This window comes from Saccopteryx leptura, chromosome 5 (genome assembly GCF_036850995.1).
Source record: "Saccopteryx leptura isolate mSacLep1 chromosome 5, mSacLep1_pri_phased_curated, whole genome shotgun sequence".
In the NCBI taxonomy this organism is placed as follows: Eukaryota; Metazoa; Chordata; class Mammalia; order Chiroptera; family Emballonuridae; genus Saccopteryx; species Saccopteryx leptura.
In genome coordinates, this window is record NC_089507.1 from 53,828,808 (window position 1) to 53,854,259 (window position 25,452).

A 25,452-nucleotide genomic window follows, 5' to 3' on the forward strand; every position below is an offset into this window, starting at 1 on the left:
TTGAGGAGGTTTTTACAGTAGAATGCTATGCACAAAGCTGATCTGGTTCAAGGTTGAAATTTATAAAATGTGGAAATGATTGAATATGGATGATAAAAATAAATTTAAAAATTCAGAAGTGCTCTACATATTTGAGCATAAATGATTTATCTGTATGGTATCAGGTAAAAAGAGAAGTTACAATATAGAGCCATTTTTGTGGGATAGCAATGAACTGTGTGGACCAGCTATGGATGATCTGTGGTAGGCAGCATGAATTTCACTCAGTCCCCACTTCAGCGGTGTTAGTGACTGGTTATTTCTCTTATACTTGGTCTTTAGTGAAAGATTCTTATTTGAGGTATCTCAAATAGAGGCAGCAAAGCAGTGATAACATTGTCTTTGTAAACCTAAGTCATTGGCATAAAACTCTGGTTCTGCCAAAATTCTACATTTATTTATTTATTTATTTATTACTTACTTACTTATTTATTCTTCTTTTGCAAGTGAGAGTAGGGGAGATAGAGAGACAGACTCTTGCATATGCCCCAACTGGAATCCACCTAGCAACTCCCATTTGGGGCTGATGCTCTGCCCATCTGGGGCCATGCTTGCAATGGAGCTATTTTTAGCACTTGAGGTAGAGGCTCAATGGGGCCATCCTCAGCAGCCAGGGCCAACTTGCTTGAAGCATTTGAGCCATGGCTGTGGGAGGAGAAGAGAGAGAAAAAGAAAGGGAGAGAGAGAAGGGAGAAGGAGAGGGCTGGAGAAGTAGATGGTCAGTTCTCTTATGTGCCCTGACTGGGAATTGAACCTGGGACGTCCACATGCTGGGCTGATGCTCTACCACTGGGCCAGCCTGCCAGGGCCAGATTCTAAATTTTAATTTGTTATAAAAAACAAATGAACAGCTGGTGATAAAGAAAGATGATGAATGCTAAAAAAATAATAATAAAAGCATAGTAAGGGGATAGAAGAAAACATGGAATAGTAGGTGTTATTTGAGATAAATTAAGTAAGGACTCCTTCTCTATATGTGAACTTGAAGCAGACACCTGAAGCAAGTGAAGAAGGGAGCCAATTGGATATTGGCAGTGGTCTAAGAGGAGGGAAGAGCTCATGCAAAGCCCCACAGTGCAGAGTACATAGAGTGTGGTGGCCAGTGTGGCTGGAGCAGTGAACGGGGGGAAAATTGGAGAAAAGAAAGGGTAGCAGTGGGCAGAATAAAGTTAGGTGACTGTAAATACTGGTAGAAAGGGTAATAAATTCTTTTTAAGGATTTTTCCATCTCCTTCCTATAGAGATTAATCTTGTGGCTTTTTAAAGAATATGCACACTAACCCCTATTCCACACACATGATGATGAGTGCATGCCTGGCATCGCACCTCCCAACAATGATGTGTGACGTTGTTATTGATTTCCAGGGACTTTAATATTGTCTTTGATGGTAAAGTTAACTACCTCTCTGGCTTCAGCTCTTTTTCCTGCCGGCTCTTGTCTAAGCCTCTTAGATGCTTTTACCCCAGCTTTTTTGTGAACATGGATCAAGCCATGCTTGTTCCCAGCTCAGGACTTTAGCACCTGAGGTTCTTCTGCTTGAAACTCACTTATAGATCTTTACATTGGCTGTCTTCTTTTTGCCACGTGGTTCTCACATTCTATGCACCTCCTCAATAACCATTATGTAGGTTTTGCAGAAAGTTTATAAAGGTATTTCGGAAAATGGAGAGGCAATCTACTTGTTCTAAATTACTTCTTTCTGGCATTAGTATAGCTATGGTCCTGAATCAAACTAGGGCAACTTGATATTTCAAGTGGTTTCTGATGTAGGAGTGGGCAACTCTTAGAAAAGAGAAACTGGGTGTTTTGGTGGTGGCTTGGGAGACTGGGTTAACCCACACTGTCTAGGCATGTTTTGAAAGGCAAATGGAAGGAAAATTAGCTCACTCACAAACCCAAAGGAGACTTTCTTGCTTTTTGGTATTGTATTTAGTAATATATATATAATATATATATATACATTTATCTATATAGTATATGTATTAGTGATATATATATTCATTCAATATATATATTACTACAATATATTTTTTACAATATATATTAATACTATATATATTACTACAATATATATATTCATACTATATATATATTGAATGAAATGCTTAAAGCAAAAATAAAAATGTTCATAGTAAATACCCTGTTCTTGCCAACAGCTCTTATAAACTGCAATGATTTATTTCTTATTAGTGTTATTTTCTTGGCAACTGTATAGCTGTGTCAGCAGCCTTTGTTGCTGTTTTGGGGGGAGAGGAGAAGATATATTATAGATTACTGTTCTGTTCATCTCAGTCCTGGGGCAAGAAGCCAAGTGAAGGTAATTGGCAAATACTGACATTTTGTCTTTCAAAGGATAAAGTGGGTGTTTTCTTATGGTACCGTCCAGATTTAGCATTCTCTCCCCAGATGTACTGAAGGGTTTGAGAACGATATCCCCAGTGCTGTTTGACAGGAGAGGACTGGCCCAACTGGAGCTGCTGTTCAGCTGAGCTTCAGCAGTATCCACTTGAGACTTGACCTTGTCCAAAGAACACTTCAATAAGGTAAATAGGCAATTTAGGAAAAAACTAATATGTTTGGGAAACTCTGGGTTAAGTAAGATTTCTTTTTTGTAGGACTTCTCAGAACCTTTAGGGAAACAACTGTGTTGGTTGTATGAACCAACCAAGGACTAATGTATGCCTTATATCTTAAATGTGTTTGGCCATAAAACCTTTTTTTCCAAGATGAGTCTTGAGTGAGATATACTTTAGAAAAGATGTTTAGACGAATGCTGTAGGTGGTCTGTTAGCTGTCTGGACTGTAACAGGCAGGGAGAACTGCAGCTCTAACCAATCCCCCACCATCCCAGGTTCTCTCAACTCCTTTAATCCATACACTTTGTAACTTCCTGGCCAGAGGGCACATGCACTGCTTCCAGGTATATCACTGACTCGGTATTTGGGTTATACTCAGCTATTACAGAGTAGAGGACTGATGGGTCAGGACCGCTATTCTCAAATATTGAAAGTTTATTACTTACAAAGGTATTTTATATGCTCAAGGAATATCATCAGACATATTGGGTAACTTAGAGTTCATTGTGAAGTTTAGACCTTCAAGTGAGCTCACTGGAGTTTTTTAAGCATTCATTTTGTCATAGACAGAGAACGCTGAAGGATATTAAAGTAGAGGTTGCAGAGCACTGTTATTCCTCAGAGGACACTGTAACTTTTTGAGGTGCGGGCAATGTGTACTTACTGAGTCAGCAGTCCAAAGGGGTGACTCATGTCCCACATTATAACATATAATTCTTTAATTCTTGTACCAAGCCATTATTGGATTTCCTGGTTTGAACATCCCGATAGAAACCTGCTACAGTAGGACTGATCAGGTTCAGATCTACTCCAGAAAAATCCTTGGGCAAATGAGTAAGCTTTAGGGGTTTCTTGGGTTGAGGCCTATTCAGAGGTCTCATAAGGGATACAATGTATTTTACTTATTTATACCCCAACATAGCTCAGACTTTGTAGTCTTACATAGTTTACTTAAGAATCTATTGGTGAATGAGACAAAATTTTAAATACTTTGAATGACAAAAGTAAAATAAAAAAAAGTGGATATAGAAAGAATAAAGTAGGAGTAAGATTATTCATTTCACATTTAATACTAATAATTCTTGGGCTATACACATTTTATTCCATAGGTTAAATAACTTACTAATATGAATACTAATGTATTACTTGGGAGACACTAAATGAAAATAATTTCTCAGAGCAGGATGAACGCAGACTCCCTTAGAAGCATTAGCACATTATTCAGAAATGTGAATAGAAACTGATTATAAATTTTAAGCTTGGGAAATTCCCGTAAATCTGTTTACTATGTATAATTTCAATTTGTTTCATTTAAAAAGATTTTTAAACATTGCTAAAAGATGAAGACACTATTTGAAGAATAATTTTAATAAAACATAGCTCAATTATCTTTTTTTCCCTTTTTTTTCAAGTGAGAGGAGGGGAAATAGAGAGATAGACTCCCGCATGCACCCCAGCTGGGATCCACCTGGCAACCCATGTGTGGGGCCAATGTTCTATCTATCTGGGGCCATGCTTGTAACCAACTATTTTTAGTGCTTGAGGTGGAGGCTCCATGGAGCCATTCTCAGTGCTTGGGGCTGATGTGCTTGGACCAATTGAGCCATGGCCGTGGGAGAGGAAGAGAGAGAGAGAGTGAGAGTAGGGGGAGAGGGAGGGGTGAAGAAGATCACTTTCTTGTGTGCCCTAACTAGAAATTGAACCCAGGACATCCACACACTGGGCCAGTGCTCTACCACTGAGCCAACTGGCCAGGGCTCAATTATCTTTTAATAATCATGTTTCATAATTATTAAATTCTTTTGTATGTGATATTCTAGAAACTACAACACATTTTCAAATGTTACATGTACAGGATTTCTTTAAGAGACTCAACAAAATCTCAGTGGACCTCATGTGTTATTGATATGGTATATTATGCTTTCAGTGGCTATAAATTTGAAGTCTGAAATAAAAAAATTCTCAGTGCTGGATCACAGCCTCCATTTACATTATCTTCTAACAACTGAAAAATTTTCAATTTCAAAACATTCTCCCCAGGTCTTGGTTATCAAAAAAGAAGGGAAGGATAATTGACAAATTATATAATTTTTCTTTCTTTCATGAGAGTTTCTTGATTTCTTAGCTGTTCCAGTTGAAAACTACATGTGACAGTTCAGCTCAGATTAATCCCTCTTTGAATCTTTCTTCACTCTCTAACATATTCCCCAATTATTCTGTTTTTCACCTTTTGAATAATTTTTTAAAATGGTGACAGGAAATTAGGCTAGTAAGAGTTCTTGTAAGCGGTCACACTGCTGGAGGTCTTACCTCTCTCTAGAGCGTGCGCAAATGCTACAGCAAGCAGGAGAACCACAGCCCTCTTCATGTTTCTGCTGGTAAGTCTCGCAGCACCCCTGTTTCCTGCCAGTCACCCAGGAAAAAGTGCAGCCAAAAGTCATCGGTTCCCTTTTACTGAGCTTCCTGACTATGAACTAATCAATCATTAATCTCTATACAGAAGAGGGGGCAGTCATCCTTGGCCCACAGAGATAAAATTATATCAATCAAGGTAAACAGACATCCTGGGGAAAATGTAACAAATCGAGGAGATTTTAATCATTAACTTTGTCAAACAGCAAAAGAGTCAGGGTATACATAGGTTATTTTCCACTGCTGCCTTTTACTAGAATTTAGTTAATGTATTGGTGGGTACATTTTACCCCTTCTTTATAGGGATGCGTGTTTGTTGTTGGTATTGTTGGACATTTCGTATCCTTCTCATGTGTAAATGGAAACTTGGAGGTTATTTCTCTCTTTCTCTCCCTCTCCCTCTCTCCCTCTCTCCATCTATCCTTCTCTGTTTAAACCTACTACAATTAAAGATCACCTTAAAATATTGCAGACTAGGGGTTGTAAGTAATAACGAGGAAAAAAAAGAGTGAGAAACAAATTTATCACAATGCTCAAATTCATAATTTCAATGCTATAAAATTTATTGAAGATAATGGGATAGTATTTTATATTTATGTGCTATATTACAATTTTAAGGCTACTGACATATTAAAAAAACAACAAAAACAACAAAAAACCCTGAAACAAGGCAAATAATAACTGAAGAGGTTAAATGACTGACCTCAAATCACAAAAGTTTATGGTGAATTTTGAACTTCCACAGCTAAAGTTCTTTCTACTAATACTATACAACTAGTATGTTTTAGGATAGTGTAATCTGAGAGCTCACAGTAGGTGTATAGAATGTGGAATTCAATATTCTTGTTCTACAAAAGACAAAGGAAAGCCCTGGATAGATTCTGTGACTTGCCCAGAGAGGCACAGGTGTAGTTCAATCACTCATTGAAATGAGGTCAGCCCTGGTCTTTGTGGCCCTCTTTTCAAAAAACAGTCAGGTAATGGTTGGGTATACAGGCTCTAGAGTAAAATCCCTATTCAGTTTTTATTGGCTGTGTAACCTTGGGAAATTTTTTTTCTTTCCAAGCCTCATTTCTCTCACATGTAAAGCGGTGATAACTCCTAGTCCCTTTGTCACAGGTTGTTGTAAATTCAAGATAATCCATGTGCAGATTTATCATAACATCAAGCACATGATAATATGCATTGATGTTGTCTGTTAGTCTTATTCTAATTATTACCATTTTCTTCATTGGCTTTCCAAATTTATCTCTGAGATCATTGGAAATATTGAGGCTTAGAAACATTACCGATTTAAGTGATTAGTCAACCTAGGAGCTAAGAATTAACTACATAGGCAGATTTTATCAAAACCTCAACAAATTGCACTGAGCAGTTACATTTTTTTTTCAGATCTGCCACCTATCTTAAAAATACATGGTGTTCCATTCAGAAAATAGAGTTCATTTAGTTGGAAAAAGAGAACTAAGTAAAGCAATCTTTGTAAGGTCAACTGAACTCCTTCTGGCAAAGAGAATCTTGCTGAAAGACAAAAAGGGGTAATAGTTTTGCTGTTCAAAGATCAACTCCCTGCCCAGTACAAATCCTCTAAATTTTTCCTTTTGCTAAACTAGTTATTTTAAAAATGTTTTAGTCTTATTATAAATTATTTGGCAACAAATTCTAAACAACTATCAGAGTTTAAAAATAATTTAAAAACCCAGAAGTCAGAGAATAACTGTCAACACATTATAGTTTTTATTTTTATATAAGATAATTCAATGTATGCACTTTTAAAAGTTATTATTTAACTTAAATCAGGTTAATTTAACATAGGTCATCTTCTGATGGTTTATTCGTTCAAACACACAGAGCTAATTGTGTCCTATGATATTGCTAAAAAGTTTAAGTCCAGCCTGTTTTTTTGTTTTTTTTTAACTTAAAAAAGAATTATAACTTTCCACTGCTTTTGCAACATCTAGCACTTTTGTTTAATGATAAACTACATGTAGCAAGAATTGCAACATCTCATTTAGGTGTCCTCTTGAGAAATCTCTAGTCTAGCTGTCCCATGCATTCTCTTTTTTCTGACTGAAAATTGGCACTCACATGTTAATAATTAAATACACGAACCTTTTCTGTCTTATTTATGCAAATCTCTTTAATCTTTCAAATGTTGATTGCTTACATTGAATCTAAAACTGGAAAAAAAAATTCAATTGGCCTAAATAAAAATTCTTATGTTTCAATGACTAATACTCTAGTAATTCGGGGGTGGGGGGTGGTGGGGACCAAAACGGGTAAAAAAAGACCCAGTCAAATCTCTAGGCACTCTATTACAACCATTTTAGCCGTAGTTGCAGCACCTCAGAAATTTTACAAAAATAGGTTTTTAAAGAATCATTAAATATTTAAGCTGTAGAATTTTACAGGCATTGTTTTGTACATGAAGAACTGATTTGGAGTAGTCTCCTTCTTTATCTATCTTGCCATTGGCTTCAGAAGAAATTTAGGTTTTTTTCCTAAACAAGGAAAGTTCTAGGCAAAATCATGAAACAAAACTCATTTTTAGATTTTTTTTAAAATCACATTCTTTTCTTTCTGCCAAGACTGCTTAGAAACCCTTGCATTACAGTATTGCTATCCTGTATGTGGTATGTTTTTTTACTGTAATTTTATCACTTTACTTTTGCTTTTCAATAGATACGTGCAATATATAGTGGGACATTTTTTTTTGTATCTGTCTTAATAAGAGTTCATTGAACTTTTATCTAATTCAGTGTTTTTCACCAAATTTGTAAAATAGTCAGCGGTTAGTTTTGAAGGACTTTTCTCCCTCATTCTCACTCTCCTCTCATTGGGACTTTAATTACACATGCTCCCAATAGTGTGTTAGACTATTCGATGTTATCTCACATGTTTCTGAGGTTCTATTCAGTTTCTTTAATCTTTGTTCTCTTTGTTATTCAGTTTGGATAATTCCTTGTCATTAAACCACAGTTTATTATTCTTCTATCTCTAATCTCATTCAATAAGTTTAGCATTATTCAATTTTAGAATTTCTAAAATTGATATTATTTTATAGTTCTGTTTTGTGGATGAGATTCTGTTTATTCATTAAGACTGGGTTTGCTTTGAATTTTTCAAACGTATTATTCTTTAAATCTTTTTTCCATGTTAATAAATACTTCTTTGCAGTCTTTGGTTACCCCATACTATATCTGGGCCATCTCAGAGTTGTTTTATTGACTTATTTTCATCTGAATTATGGGTGGCACTTTTGGGTTTTTTTTTCATACTTAATAATTTTTTCACTGTACACTGGATAAGCAATGTGAAAACAACTGGAAAGTTTTATATAGTTTCATTTTTTAAAATTCCCTATAACATAACAAGTTGTTGTATAATTAGTACTATTCAGACATCCTTTTGAATAGATTGAATAGCAGTCAAGTTGCTATTCAGTTTAGTCAAGCCATTAGAAATACTCAAACATGTGACTAAGATAGAAAGGAATACTATGAATTCAGTTTTAGGACATACTGAAACTCTAATCTGGTTGGGATAATAAGAACAATAAAAGTTGTTTTCTGCTAACAGAAAAAATTTTATTCTCATTCTATTTCTAACCTAGTTTCCTTCAAAAAATGGAATCTAATGATTGTTAATAGTTCACTCCTGATTTTTACTTCATATGTGGAGGAGGTGAATGCATAATCAATAGATAACTAAGTATGTCTCCCTTTTCTGCTTTATTCATGTTACTAAAATTTAAATTCTATGAGGTTGCACTCTGAAATTGGAGTCCAGTTAAATAGTCTGTTATTCTATTTATATACTTTTTTTTGTCATTTTACTGTAAATAACTGGAACTCTGTTGCAAAGCTACAAAAGAAATATGTCATCAATTTATAGCTCTTAGAAAAAAGTCTTTAAAAGGGAGAAACCTGATAAACTCATGTGCTGTTAAATTGTGTAGGCATATTTATTCAGGCACTACCAATCCTCTAGTTAATATTATTATAATTTTTAATTTTAAGGATAATTGAGGCACTGTTGACCAAAGGAAAATTATTTCATAATGAGCAGTCTATCCCAAAACAATTTGTTTTTTAAAGTTTTGCACTATTTTTATTTAAAAAAAGTCACAAGTACAAAAGACAATTAGACTTCTGATTCTGCTGTACCTAATATTACTCTTCTAGTATAAAATTATTTCTAAATCAAAAAGTCAAAAGTAGAACAGTGGTGGGCAATGAAGAAAAACAAGAGCACACAGTATGGATTTAGCAGTATGCAGAACAATAGGAATGGCCACATAATCGTGGATAAATGTTAGATGACGCAACTTTTTATTTATTTATTTATTTATTTATTTATTTATTTATTTATTTATATGTGGTGGGGGTTTTGGCTAAAAATAAAAAAAGAACAATTACGATTTTTCCTTGTTATCACCTTTTTGCTCTTTCAACTCTTGTATTACCTTCTTGATATATTACCTAAGATGTATACAATGCTTAAGAATTTAAATGAGCTTTTCAAAGTTTACCTATAAGAAAGATTATTGTTGTTCTTATATATGCATTATAAAGTTTACAGATAAGGAATTTAGAATTCCTAAGAAGAAGTTTTTTATTTATAGTATAACCAGAGAAGTAGTGAGGATTATTTTCAAAAATAATTTTTCCTTAATTATCAACTCATGTTTTGGGTCATTATTAAATTTACTCTAACCCTGGCTGGTTGGCTCAGTAGTAGAGTGTTGGCCTGATATGGGGACATCCCTGGTTAGATTCTCAGTCAGGACACACAGGAGAAGTGACCATCTGCTTCTCTACCCCTTCCCTCCCCCTTCTTTCTCTCTCTCACACTCTCTCTCTTCTCTTCCTCCAATCATGGCTCAGTTGGTTTGAGCACATTGGCCCTGAGTGCTGAGGATGGCTCTGTGGAGCCTCTGCCTCAGTTGCTAAAAATAGCTTGGTTGTGAGCATAGACCCAGATGGACAGAACATTCGCCCCAGATGTGGGGTTGCCAGGTAGATCCTGGTTGGGGTGCATGAGGGAGTCTGTCTTTCTATCTCCCCTCCTCTGACATGGAAACAGAAGAAAAAGAAAAAAAAAATTTAAAGATTTACTCCAAGGTTGTTAAATTTCAAGTAAATTAGTTGCCATTTAATAATAATTCCCAATGAACTAGCCAAAAAATTTCTAATACTGCCTAGACACATTAGTAGTAACATCTCTGTTTTTACACTATAGCTATTTTGGTCTGAACATTCATTCCTTGCTCAGTAGCCTGGACTGTCTAGATTAATTAATGCAACTATTTTTTCCCATTTTGGGGTGAGAGAGAATCAAAGCCATGTAACTAAGCAGTAGATGCATATATATATATACTGCTTAAACACATTAACATGGAGTGGGAGCTTAATATATGCTGTATACTATGCTAAACACTTTATAGACTCTTCATTTAATCTTTTTAACAGCACATGAGATATGTAATATCTTTTTTATAGATGAAAAAAAACTGAGCCTTTGAGCTTTTTAATAAGTAGAATCTAAATTTAAAATCAAGTATTTTGTAACCAGTGCTCTATCAGCAAGTAAGCAATGACTGTAAATGTGACAGATTTTTCATAAGACTGTTTTCATTTATATTTCATACTCTTCTGATTTTTGAAATGTAAGCTTCTTTAAAAGAACTGAACTAATAGCATCTACGATGGGTGAGAGATGCTGATAAGCTTTTTGATAATAAAAAAAGGGGGATGCATATTTGAAAAACTTAGGAGCCTTAAAATTAGAAGTTGACAATATTGATCTTTGGGTCATTGGCTCCAAGTTAAGCCAATTAGCACTATTCTCATTAAAAACAAAACAAATAAACACTATATGGCTATAGGTGCAGCGTAACTGTCCATCTTAGATATGCAAGCTCTTCGTCTTAAAAGGAATGGAAAATTAGAGCACTTTACCAGCTACTCAGGGTGTGGCTTGCCTTCCCCATTGCGAATTGAGTGGGAAAAGTAGGAGATGTGGACGTTTGCTATCCTGATTCCTAATTCTTTCCAGTCTCCTACTGGAACTCTGCTCCTCTTTCCGTCACCTGTCTGAATTCAACTTCATTCTGACTTAGCTTTTCATAACACACCCGTACACACACGTTTACATGCTTACTCCATATTCACTCGCCCGCCACCTAATTCAGTAGCTGAGAATATTTCTGTAAGCCCTTGATCTTTTTTGTGAACTGCAAATATTGACCAGCTGGTCTCGCAGTTACATCAAGGGGGAAGGTATACCCTGCAGTGGATTTCTCTTGTTCCAATCTTTTCTACATGCCATTCACTAATGCTTCTAGGATTACCTTACCAAATGATGACTTACAGGCATTTGTAAATGAAATGAGTTAATTTTGAAATCTTTCCATGTAATAGAGCAACGCTTTATAATTGGTTGAGAGTAAGCTGAAAACTTATTTTCTTATTTTGTGGTTGCCTTCATTCTGTCCGCCTGTCTGTTATTCATTCTGTAAATACATATACAAAGTACATAAAACTATGCATTATTAGATAGGGATCTGGAGAAGCAACGAAGCTTTGTGATTATGCTATACCTGTGCATTGCATCACTTTGCTTTTGTACTGGGCAGAACAGAGCATAATAGTTTTCAAAACCAGAATAAAAAACTGACTACCTCTGCAAAGATTTCTGAGCTACCTTAAACTCCACTTCAAATGTACTTCAGGATAATGTGTGTTAAAGAACAACCACTGAGTCATTATTTAAATTTTCCATGTTTGTTCTGTAAATATAGGTTGATGGAACCATATTTGAGTCTGCCTTTTGTCTCAAATGTCTGTCTGCTATTGAGACATAATAGAGATTGACAGCTTGCATAATGTGTGTTTCATAAAGCATGATAAAGTGTTTCAGCTCATTTCTGTTTGATAGTGAGATTTTATATCTGCGTGCTTAGTAGGTAAGATGATATACTTTTAAATTTTATTCCATTAAGAATTCAATTACAAGCAGTATTGCTCACTAACTAATTTATTTCTTTACCCTTTAATTCAACAGATATTTGCTGAGCACCTACTATGATTAAACATACCCTGTCCTTGGCCTCAAAGAGTGTGCAGACTGATCCTGTTGTGTGTTTAATGGGGTATGTGGTACACTCATTGAGTGCTCACTAGCGTTTTCAGACTTTCTTCCCTTTCAGGAACATGACCTGTGCTAGGCACTGCTTGTGCCTTAGCTCAGTGGTCCCCAACCTTTTTTGGGCCACGGACCGGTTTAATGTCAGAAAATATTTTCACGGACTGGCCTTTAGGGTGGGATGGATAAATGCACAAAATAAAATTATGTAACCGGCGTAAAAACTGTGGTATTTTAAAGTATAATTGTCGAACTTACCAGACAAGTGTCAAGAGTGAGTCTTAGACGGATGTAACAGAGGAAATCTGGTCATTTTTAAAAATTAAACATTGTTCAGACTTAAATATAAATAAAACAGAAATAATGTAAGTTATTTATTCTTTCTCTGTGGACCAGGTACCAAATGGCCCATGGCTGGTACCGGTCCGCGGCCTGGTCCACTACCTTAGTTCACATCCTTTCAGCCCCGCCCCCTAAAAATCCACTGCCCTCGAAATTTGGTGAACAGGTATAACCTGACAGCACCCCATTTCAGCTGCATTGGGGATCTCTCATTTTCTGCTTCGAGGCTCCTCTGCCACACTTGCATGTGACAGGGACACCTGTTGTTCTGATGAATGTTCAAAGCTGAAAGGAAATGAAAGTTCTCACTCCATGAGATAGGCCTGGACAAGGGGGATGGCGTTGGTAGATAAGTACTGCTCTCTTCCTTCCATAGGCAGAGAATTCGGAGGTTCTAAGTGGTTCTTCTGAGGGAACATTGAAGTGGGTGAGCACATCACAAATAAAGCACATGTATGCAAACCCTGCCAGTCTCCACTTCTAGGGGAAACCCAGCTAGGAGAGTGGGCACCGCAATGTTTTTCTGACAGAACTCATGGGATTCTGGAAGTGGTGATTCACTGGTCACACAGTGATCAGACCCCGCTGCTGGAGGGAGGGTGACGTGAGCTTTGGCATGCAGTAGCAACAATATAAGTAAGAATTTGAGGCCCTGGCCGGTTGGCTCAGCGGTAGAGCGTCGACCTGGCGTGCGGGGGACCCGGGTTCGATTCCCGGCCAGGGCACATAGGAGAAGCGCCCATTTGCTTCTTCACCCCCCCCCCCTTCCTCTCTGTCTCTCTCTTCCCCTCCCGCAGCCAAGGCTCCATTGGAGCAAAGATGGCCCGGGTGCTGGGGATGGCTTGGCCTCTGCCCCAAGCGCTAGAGTGGCTCTGGTCACGGCAGAGCGATGGCCCGGAGGGGCAGAGCAGCGCCCCCTGGTGGGCAGAGCGTCGCCCCTGGTGGGAGTGCCGGGTGGATCCCGGTCGGGCGCGTGCGGGAGTCTGTCTGACTGTCTCTCCCCGTTTCCAGCTTCAGAAAAATACAAAAAAAAAAAAAATAAATAAATAAAAAAAAAGAATTTGATGAGGGGTTGGGAAGAGGTACAGGAGGTAATAGGCCACTGGCAGTAGCACTAAATAATATCATAATAATATCATGGCAATGATGATTGTGGAGTTGGCTGATTTTTAATTGCTTTAGAAACTTTGAAAAAGAAAATGATGGGCTCAGTTCTTCAAACCACGCTGCGAGATTCCGAAAGCCTGTGTGGGGTGTCAGAGAGCATATGTCCTGTAGTCAGGGCACAATTCCCGTCTTGTCCAGGGTATGTTAACTCCTCTCTTCTCGGTAACAGCATAGTCTGAAGACTGCGAGCTTCCTGACATTGTGCAGAAGATCATGCTGCTTCAGTCTATGGATGATGTCAGGCTGGTTGGACATATCGAATAGGAATTAGGATGTCCCCTGATGTGCCAGTAGGACACAGGAGAGGCAGAGCATGAAGAATAAACTTCAGGAAGATTCAGGGGCCTGTCATATAGATAAAATGTTTAGAAGTCCTATGAAAAAGAGACTTTGCACTGGGTAAGCCTCTTTGGATTTTGGGGGAGGCACATAATGTAATTAGGAATACATCTCTGACCCATTTATTAGTGATTTGATAGTTGGCTAGATTTGAATGGGGCCAAGAGCAAGTGACATCTTCGCCATGAAGCCCGCTTACTAGTACACCCCTGGTTTGGGGGTTGTCCTTCAGGATGCAGTACATCAGTGGCACAGTGGTTTATGGACTGTCATATATGGGGCTGTGTCTTCAATAACTAGGTCATATAGGAATGGCAACCAAAGGGAAGATTGGCTCCTCTCACTGTTATTCCAAGTGACCTCTGTTGGAATGTGTGCTTCCTGGTTCTTGGTGCTGCTGGAATCGAGGTCCTGGATCCTCTCAGGGGAATACTTCTACCAGAGGTAAGGAGACAGATGACCTGAAGCTCTACAACTACTGTATTAACTCGTAAAGCTGCCGAATCAATATAAGGAGTTTCTGTGTAGGTGGGAATGATTGATTCTGATCATCAAAGGTATATTATGGAGCTGTTACACAATGGGGATGAGAAGAGTACATCCTGAGTCCAGGAAAGTATCTGGGTACTCCTATGCCGGTCATCTATAGACAGGTAATTGCAGTAACCATGGTTAAACCCCGGTGGTGTAACTGAAGGCTTTGGCTTTGCATGGAGCTGTATATTATCTCCCTAGGCAAGAAATCAGGAACTACTGAACTGCTGCCCAAGGATTAGGGAAATCTAAAATGTGTAGTGGCTGAGTTGCAACAGTGGGGACTGTCTCTTGTTTCTCTGGACATGTTGAATATAATGTAGGGCACATGTAGGTCTGAGCAGGGCAAGTGGTGAGCTGTGCTGAATGACTCCTGTGCCCTCTCCGCTCCTGGGGGCTCTCTGTCCACCTTTCTATTCCAACTACTGCAGTGGCAATCCACTGCTGAGACATGCAACTCAACAGCAGCTTACCTCAGGGGCACTGCATATCTCCTGCTTTTGTCTACAGACCAGTGTAGAACGTCTGCAGAAGAGCTTAGCCATTCTGATGCATACGCTAAGCAGGAAGCATGAGCATTATTACCATGGGGCTCTTCTTGGCTGATGAGGATGGAGGCGAGTGGGTAAACACTTGTTTTGTTTTTCCAATGTGCTCAGACAGGCAATTCTGAGATACAGTTTACATGGTTCCTTTTGGCTCCCCAGCATGCCTGAGCCTCCCAGGGACAATCAGCTTGCTAACAAACCCCAGGACTGCCATTCCCCCCCCCCCCCCCCCCCCCGCCCTTGTGCTGTTCTTCCCAGTCTCCTCCTGCTTCCAGGTTTACTTTACAAAATAATGACTTAAAGGTATGCACTTGACTCCAGTTCTGCTTTTTCTAGGGGAGGATATGCAGGCTGAGACAGGACCCCTTGGGGTGAGGCATGGTTATGTGACACATTTGTCATGCTTGGAGACACTGGAGATCCCTTGTGCAATTAATTATTCCTGCTCTCTTTTTTAGTCACGGTAATTGTATAAACTTGTGTTGATATGAAGCCAAATGAAATGTGGAGCCACCACAAGGAAGCCAGCTGCTTTGCAAGAGTGAAATCGAACTTCAGTTATGACACGGACATTTTCTGGTTTGTTAGTGAAGCGTTGTCTAGCCTATTCTGGCTGGTTATGGTTTAAATGACCATGAGTAAAATCGTGTAGTATAAAGAACAAACATAATAGCACTAATATCTCCTCTCCCTTCCCTTATTCTCATCTCCAGGAAAGAGAAGCCTAAATTTTGTTTAATGTATGAGTTATTCCAAATGTGTTGAAAGGTACAGAAAATCACCTAATTAAAATCCATGTACATGTCACATGAAATACCATGGAAGCACTGTTCGCTGATCACATTCTGAGGCAACCAGTATCACTTTGTTTTTCCTTTTGCATTTTTCACCTCAATCAATGTCTTCATATTTTATTCTAAACAAATGATTCATTTACTTCTATACTTGCGTGCTGTCAACACTGGAGGCTACTCTTTGCAACGTGCCTCTTCTTCCCTCAAAAACAATGGTTCTGAGATTTACTTAGATCCATACCAGTAACTCTACTTCATTTTCACAGCTCTGTAACAATGACATAGATATGCCGTATTTTATCTATCCATTCTCCTGTCAACAGTTAGATTGTTTACAGAGTTGAGCCAAAGGCCTGAGCAGTTTTTCTGCTCTCTGGGGAAAGTAGAAAGCTTTGTGGTGAAGCCCATGTAGGAGGATTAAACTATCTCCCTTTGGGAGAGCTGCTTCTGTGACCACTGGCTCAGGGGCCGACCGCTGCTGGAATCTGAGTGAGCAGGAGGTGAGGGAGAGAACGGCCTGATAGAACCACTAGAAGTCTCTGAATTAACTGACTTGTGGGGTTTGAAAATGAAAGCATGATTTAAAAGAATGCTCGCCCAAACATCAGAGATACTTCCTTCTACTTAGTTTTCATAAGGCACAGACTGTATTAAAGGTTCTAACTCTAAGAGCCATCTGTTAGAGGCGTTGGTAACAGTGTTTTATTTTCCATTCCAGATATCATTAAATAAACATCCAATATCACTTCCATTGGGTTGTCGGGGCTCTCTTGTAAGTCTCACTGTTTGAATTGTTTCGATGATTTGAACCTAAATGGACATTTCTATCCCCCTCTCCTCATCTTAGGATAGAAGAATAGAAATAGGTTTGTATTTCATCAAACTTTGTGGACATAGCCTGGTCAGTGCTTCTCAGTGAGAAGTGAGCAGTCTTCATGTTTTATACACACTTTGGTAGGAATGACTTCTGCTACAACTTATCTTTTACTTACTTGGGACACTGATAAGTGAACTTCATTTGTTCAATGATGTATCTGCAAATGGAGCAAATATGGAGGTATTCCCATACTATAGTGAATTATATAAATACTGGAGAATATGTTGTGTTTTTCTCTTTCTTTTTTTTTTTTTTTTAATTTATTAGGTTGACATGGTTAGCCCAACTATATATTTTCGAAGTGTAAAACTCTACAACTCTGTGTAAATGATAATGTTACATAATTAATCTCCTGGGAGTGAAAGAACCAAAAACTTTCTAGAACTCACACTCTGTTTACCAAGGTGCATCCATAGGTGAAGCCGTTTGTCACGTAGTGAATGGCTAAGAAACCCCCACTTTCTCCACCACAATATTATTCTGAGTCCCTGGGCACTTATGAGTTTGTTGTTCTTTTTATATCCATGCTAAATATGAGTAAAACAGGACAGTAGCACATTTTGAACAGTAAGGAGGAGGAGGGGGAGAGGAAAATAGATTGCGGTGCTTATAGGAGGGGAGCTAGGAAGGGTCATCAGTAGATACTTTCCCCTCAAACACTAAGAAAGGTTCTCAGATGATCTGAACACTTGACATGTGAGATTCAGCAATGTGTTTCCATGCAGCAGACTGGGAGGTAGCAGGACCTCAGATAGAATCAAAAGCTGCTTACCAAGGACCTGACTCCCCTAACTGGCAGGGATCGTGGTACCCAAGATGCCCAACCTTCCAATGAGAAAACAGTGTTCTCTGCTTTATAGTGACCATAGGGCTTTTAGAGTGTGGACTGAGGAAAGGCCCTTGTGGAGTGTTTTAGAACAAATAATATCTAGGAGCACTTATATTATCTTACAGAAGTTCCCTCCAGCTATGAGACTGAATTTCTTGCTGGTCAAGAGTATTGAGATTCAGAACAGATTTAATTAGATTTAAAGAAATAAAGAAATATATACTCCCTTTATCTCTGAGAGCTGAGTCATAAATCTCATAGTTGCTGTAGTTGAAAAGAATAAATGTAATAAGTATGTCAATGAAAAGCTGAATATGTACTCTGAAACTAGTGGGCATTTTTCCACTGAGGACTGAAGCTAATTGGTCAGATTGGCACAACCTCTGATTACAGGACCCAGCACAGAACAGAGCAGATATTTTAAAAAAATTTATTACCAAGTTTTGACATTTCTACTTCCAAGATCAATATATAGTGATGACAATAGCTAAACTTTATGGAGGTCTTTCTCTGTGCCAAGGATGTATCTAATCACTTTACGTGCATTATTATCTCATTTAATTCTAATAGAAATGTTATGAGAAAGAGCATGTTAATATTCCATTTTTCTGTTGTAGAAGAGAACATTGAGGCTCTGAGAGAAACTTTCCTATCTCTAATCCATTCATTCCTCCTTTATATCCTTTGCCACCACCTTCATCTGGGACAAGTAATTTCTTTCTTTGATGCAACAGCCTCCTAATGGCTTTCTGTACCCTCTTGCCTGCCTCTTCATTTCCCACAGAACAACCAGAGTGAATTTCTAGAAAGTACTTTGGGTTTCATCCTGTACCTTGTATTTCAGGGACTTCTCATTGCTTTTCTGGATTCAGTTTCTGTCCCCAGTGTAGATCATCAATGTATAGCCACCCTGTAGTATTTCTTCCCTTGTTCACTAATTTTTTAGCCAAACTTGTCTTTTGATTCTGAAAACACTGCCTCAGGACTTTTGTTCACACTGTTGCTTCAGTTTTCTTCCCATTCTGGTTAATATTAGGTTCGGCGACAATTGACAGAAAATCCCAACTAACAGTTGCTTAAGCTGGATAGGATTCTACTCATCTCACTTGAAATTTCTGTAGATAGTCTGTGGCTCCTGAGTGTCAGGTCCAAGTTCATGCTATCTTTTAACTCTGCTGTGTGTGGCCTTCCTTCATAATGCACATTGGCACTATCCATGTTCTTGGTATTGGGATAAAAGAAGGGCTAGAGAACAGGGTATGAACAGCCCAGAAAATCTCTCCACAGAAGTAGAAGAGAAAGAAACCAATTGTATCATTAAATAAGCATTAGACCAGAATGCAATCCCATCATAAGCAATCTGCTAGAGTTTGCAAACACAGAAAGAAATCTCATACCCTTATGTAGATGTTTTCAAGATGAATAATAACTAGCTTTCAGGTAAGAATACAGCATCATTTGTCACATGAAGTTCATTCTAAATTCACTGGGTTTTGGTCTCTTCCCTTCCCCTTTCCTCTTCCCCTCACTACCTCTTGAAATTCCCCAGGTGAGTCTGCTATGCAGCTAAGTTGTTAACCAACTCTAGGGGGAAACAGAAATTAGTATTTATTTAGAGAAAATATGAGGTAAGAAGAGGAATAAATAGTGTTGAGAGTAAATGGCAATGGCAATGTTGCTGTTTGAAAATTATTCACGAGTCCTCATAACTTGACAGATTTATAAAAGATAAAGTAATAAGATGATTGGCTGTATCAGGGAACATTTAATGAAATATCTTTTCCAATATTAAACTAAAGCCTCAAGGGACTTTTGAGTAGACTTATTAAAATTGGGTGGAATAAGGAAACAGTAGCCGAACATAGGGTGACTACTACGTGAAGAGCTGAATGAGAATATTTACTGTGTAAACAATGTGCAGATTGTACCCTATTTCAATTTCTATCTTCATCACTTATGTTCTGTTTCTTATAGACTCTTGAAATCATGACTATTACAGAAGCTAATACATTCTGTTTTGAACAATAACTGAATTGAGGTCCCAGGAAATCCAATTATTAAGTTTATGAGGGGAAAAAAACACCAAAAATATACTTATTACCTGCACTGTGCTACCTTTCTGTGAGATTTTCTGGGTAATTTTCAAGTAGCAAATACTAACTCTGGTGCTTAATAAAATTATTGATAAAGCTTCCTCTAGCCATCAACCTACTTAGCCGTGATCACTCCTGCTAGACACAACTGCTGTGACTCTGTCTTATCAATACACCCCATGTAGTAGATAGTTTTGGTTTTCTTACAGCTTCAGTTTCAAACCTCATTTATTGCCCAGCAATCGTTATGTTTAGGTGAGATCGATTTCATGTCTTATAAACCCTGTCTGAAAACAGCCTATGAGAATAATTAATCCCCATTTTCTCAGTTTAATCTCCTGCCCAGAGTGATTTTTCAGAGTGTGATTGTTTTAGAAAAAGGTATGTAATCTAAATCAAACCAATCAGAGTAAGGCCTTAATGAGATATCCCTAGAAGATGGTTTATGGATGACAGATAGGAAACTATTCCAGGCTTTGTTATCATGTAGCTTATATTTGGTGATCAGCAGAGCCAAGAAAATAACAGAAAAAATGGAATTTGAACCCAATGATTAAAAAGAAACCCAAAAAACATGGTAGCCTGCTTACTATTTTTAGCTATATGTGCTAGTAAATTACTCTTGCCTAAACCAGTTTGAGTTGATATTTTGGAAAATTACAACCAAAAAAATCCTCTCTGATAAAATAGTTACCATCTTAACTATATAACAGCTACTTTTCAATATGCTAGGCGTTGTGCAAAATATCACTTGCTGTCATTTAATTCACTTTCTATAGGATAATCTCCTTATTTGGATCTTATCCCTCTCCATTTACACAGAATTTTTGCAGAATTTACATTTATCCTTTCTTATAGATTCAATCTCACCTCAACTGTGTTTATGCCAATGACTTTGTGTCTCCCATTGAAAATGAAACAAACTTCAGTCAACATCTCATTGTTCATCAATTGTTTACTGTCTCTCTTTTTCCTCTTTTCCTAGTTTTATTAAGATATAATTAATATATAGCATTGTAAAGTTTTAGCTATACAGCATGATTTGACAGAAAAGCATCATTGTAGAATGATCACTATGCTTTCCATGGTGAAACCAAGTATAATAATCCAATTAAATATATATTTTTTAAACATTGAGATTTGTGATACTACTAGGTACTTAAATTATATACGCTAGAGATATGCCTCTCCAGACCTTGCAATTAGGGTGAAATTAAGCAAATGGGCTTTCTTCAGGGACTCCTGAAAAGAGGGTCATTAAGGTTGTTATTAGGTATGCATTATATGTTATATAATTTGCAGAAAGTATGGTTGCAAATATAGCTTATAATTTGAAATATTTGTTAATTCACCACCAACAAGCCAGCAAACCAGCTACCTTTTAACATGAGCTTATCTTTATTTTTGTTTATATAGAGGTAATCCAAATCAGGTGTTTCTTAAAAATCATTTGATTTCAACTAAAATGGCATTTCTCCTCAAAAGCAAAGTTCAACAACAGATTTTCAAGGTGACATTATAAGTTTATAGGTATGGAGATTTTAATATAATTAAAATGAAAGAAAACTATTGCAATAAAATATTACTTATATCTCAGAAATGGATCATTTGATTCTGAGAATATATTTTTGTTTTGAAGGTGAGAGGTATAGAGTATTCTATCATATCCAAATAATAAAAAAAAATTTTTTCCTCTCAATATTTGTATATAACAGTGGGAGGGGATTCAAGAAGATGAAGTACATGGCCTGGCTTGTGGTGGCACAGTGGCTAGAGCATTGACATGGAATGCTGAGGTCCCCAATTCAAAACCCGGGGCTTGCCCAGTCAAAGCACATACAACAAGCAATCAATGAACAACTAAAGTGAAGCAACTATGAGAGTTGATGCTCCTCACTCCCCTACTCCTTCCTCTCTCTCTAAAATCAATAAGATCTTAAAAAAATTATAAGATGATAAGTCACATGAAATAAGTTAAAATCTTTGAAAAATTAAAGCGTTCATTTAGAAAACAATAGTCTGAGTTGAAAGAGTTGGATTTTAAGACATTTCTATCTCTTCTGAGGATTAACTTTTTGCCTACAGAGGAAGTGTCAGAATGGCAGAAGAGAAGCTCACAAAAGGTTTAAAAACTCAAGACAAGGACAGCTGAGTGAAAGGTGATGTTGAGTTGTCAATACTATGAACACTTATCTGATTAAAGTAGCATAAAACAAATTCATTTTCTAGCCTGTTAATTGCTACTATATGTGGTTGTTTCCAGTCTAATGGCAAATGTGAATACCTAATAATAACTGACAACTTAAAAAGTTATTATTTCTCAAGTGTCTTTTAAGCGACTATAAGATAAGATAGAAAGATGGCCAACACTCATTTCATTGTTAGTAAAGTGCTAATGAAGAAAACTCTTAATCTTTTAACAGATTGTGCATGATACAATTTCATGTTAATTAGGTTTGGCTAAGAGAAGTCAATTTGATCCATTTGGGTGTTAACAGTAGGCATTCTTTGTTTTGTTTCTTTTTTTTTTTTAAGAGAAAAAGTGTGGGTTTAATTTGGTTGCATGTATTTCACACATTTCATGGAAGACTTCCTTATTTTTTTGGCCTCTAAAGAGGCATTATAAGTAATTGAAAGGGGTCTCTGACACATGGGCTAGAAATGTGATCCAGAAAATGGCAATTAAAATATTTAGCATCTGTCCCAAGTTTTGTCATCCAAACTGCCAGTGGGAAAGGTTTCTCCTTTTACTACTTATCCTGGAGTACTAGACACTGATTGAAATCCACAAAACTGTTACAGAAGGGCTGTCTAAAAACCCAACAGGAAGAGAGTACTCAGCAGGTATCAATAGAAAAAATAGTGTTCTAGTATTTCTTCCTTTTTATGCCACTTTTAAGATTTATTGTTGCATAAGTGTAGATTTCCTTCCATTTCCTATATCTTCCCAAATCTATTACCTACTATAAATTTTTTTCATAATGATAATCTTAAAGTTGTAAAAGACAAAACACACTGTACATTAAGGTTATTGTTTTATTCAAGCAATTGCAATAAAGAATATATTCATTAATGAATAATGTTAAGGAGAAATTACACAGGATAGAATTATACAGGCAAGGAAGGTTTAGTTCAGGACTATTGCTATAAGAGAGAGACTTACAATAGGGCAGAGATATTGAATTCCAGTTCACTAAAACGAAAGGTGGGATATTTTTTTTTTTAGTGCTGCAGTGACTAGTGGAGGATTTTAGAGTAAATTGGTCAGTGTGATCAGATCAACTCTGTTGGCAAATTGGCACTTATCAAAGTTAGGCTTCTATCCTCTCACAGAGACTAGAAGATTGAAGTTGCTGTCTTGATTACTACATTTTGATAGGAGAGCCCAAAGGTGAGAAATTTGGCTTCAGTAATGGTAGCTTTTAGTTGCAATGAATAGGAGATATGTAAAGTTTAGAAAATAGTTAATCTGGTTGCTATTCTCCCTTAATGGCTCCCTGGCCTTTATTTTGAAATGCAGGCAAAAGTTTTCAGGAATGTCATGAAAAGCTTACACTGGGGAGGGACCTGACAATTAGGGGAGTTTAAATCACAATAGTTGTTTATAAAAGCCTAACTGCAAGTTTACTGTGAAAAATCAAGGCCGAGAAACTTAGTTCACGAATTTTAAATCTCTACTTTGTATCCTAAGAAAACAGGGAGTCTTTTCACAGACAGTTCCTAGAGGATCTAGGTCCTGGATGTTCACGGGAGACACTTGACTCCTGCTGTCTTGAAGATTTACGGAAGACACCAGATAGGACCATACTAATTGGGCCTATGTCAACATCAGAAGAACTTGAGAGGAGACATTCTTGCAACTAAAACCCACTTCCTGTAAATTGTTATATGAATATCTGTATGGTCTTTTTTTGTCCCCCACACCAGTGGTCCCCAACCCCCAGGCCGTGGACCAGTACCAGTCCATAGGTCATTTGGTACCAGTCTGCAGAGAAAGAATAAATAACTTACATTATTTCCGTTTTATTTATATTTAAGTCTGAACGATGTTTTATTTTTAAAAAATGACCAGATTCCCTCTGTTACATCCATCTAAGACTCACTCTTGATGCTTGTCTCGGTCACGTGATACATTTATCCATCCCACCCTAAAGGCCAGTCCGTGAAAATATTTTCTGACATTAAACCGGTTCATGGCCCAAAAAAGGTTGGGGACCACTGCCTACACTATTACTAACAGCCCCTGAACCAGCGGTGGGATGCAAATACTTTAACAACTGGTTTTCTACCCTAATGACCATTTTAAGTATAAAAAAATGATATACCAAAAATGAGTGATAAGATAATCCTTGAAATCCATATTTCTATTTGTTCATTTTGTCCTAGCTTCCTATTGGTTTTACTGTTCAGGGAACACCAGCACACTTATAATTTCTCGGGAAAATTTTGGTTGTAACACAAAACTGAAACAAATGACAGCTTGTCACCCCCTGGTTGTTTGTCACTTTTTCTCTTTATGTTATATGTTTGTTTACTGAAGTAACAAACATGAAGGAATTAAAATGTAGTATTTCACCAAAGGTATTATAAGTATCATGAAATTAATAAATAATTATTACAAGCATAGTTCTGTCAAATATTTTCACCTGTGGGTGGAATGAACATTACTTTGGGTGCTTAGAATATGCTGTTGTGCAGATGAACATTAAAAAAGAGTAAGGAATATAAATTTGTGATTTCCACATTGAGTGGCTGCCCAGGCACCCACCTTAGAGAGAACCCTTATTACAAGTGCCTTGTTAACTACCGATTTGCCAAACCCAACAAAAAATTAGGTATTGCTTTTGCCAAACCTGTGTGAACCAGCTAAATCCCACTACTGCCCTGAACCTTATAAAAACTGCCAGCACCAGGAAAGTGTTAAGGCAACTTTGTGGACAGATGTCCCCTGCCTTCTCAGGCTGCTAGCTTCTCTGCTTAAAGATGCTCTTATACCTACTTGACTGCTGTCTCTTGTGAAATTGGAAAAAAAAATTGGTGATAGACAGATCAATCCTGGCTTGTTCCAGGAGCAATTTCAAAGAAATGGACCCAGGTACCTGAGGTCTAGGTTTCAAATCTGGCTAGAGTATGGGAAAAGATTTATGTTTCAAAAGGGCACAGAGAGATTTTATAATTGCAACTTTTCTAAAAGAAATTCTCAGGAAAAGGAGGTTAGGGCCTAGTTTCAGGAAGAATTCTATCTAAATTTTGTCAAGTTCTAGGGAAGGTTAAGGCCATAATCAAGAAAATCTCAAAGAAGAGAGAGAAAACTTGACTGTTTATAAAGCAAGAGACTCAGGAGGGAGAGTGATGGTGGGTCTTCACTAATGGAGATCTATTTCAGAGTATGTAAGGGCCATTTTCCAGAACGCAATTTTTTAATCCTTGACTTCTAAACCATTTCATTCTGGGAGCACAGGGTCAAATTCAGTGTTGTCAAACCAATACAACATTCCCTCTAATCAAAGAATTATGCAATTACCTTTATCATACTGAGCTTTGTAAGTAGAAACTTTACAGCAGGATTTCAATCATAATGGTAACCTCATTGATTAGCATGTGGCAGAGCCACATAATCTAGGCACAATATCCTGTTGCCAAAGCATTCTGTTAATCAAAAACCAGTTTTACTGTAAGGCACAAAGAATTCTTGTTTATAGTATTTTCTTTGCTATTTAAATGTTTCTTCCTTTTGTTATTTGGTGGGTTTTTG

The 25,452-nt window shown here is 37.3% G+C and overlaps 1 protein-coding gene across 1 annotated transcript in view; it reads right to left on the minus strand.

Annotated features, from left to right (window-relative positions):
- Window positions 1-5,086, minus strand: part of GC (GC vitamin D binding protein) — a 44,029-nt gene extending 38,943 nt beyond the window's left edge. The window contains exon 1 of the mRNA XM_066385777.1: window positions 4,927-5,086. Within this exon, the coding sequence (XP_066241874.1) occupies window positions 4,927-4,984 (58 nt within the window). The 5' untranslated portion in view covers window positions 4,985-5,086. The remainder of the gene's footprint in view (window positions 1-4,926) is intronic.
- Between the last annotated feature and the right edge of the window lie 20,366 nt (window positions 5,087-25,452).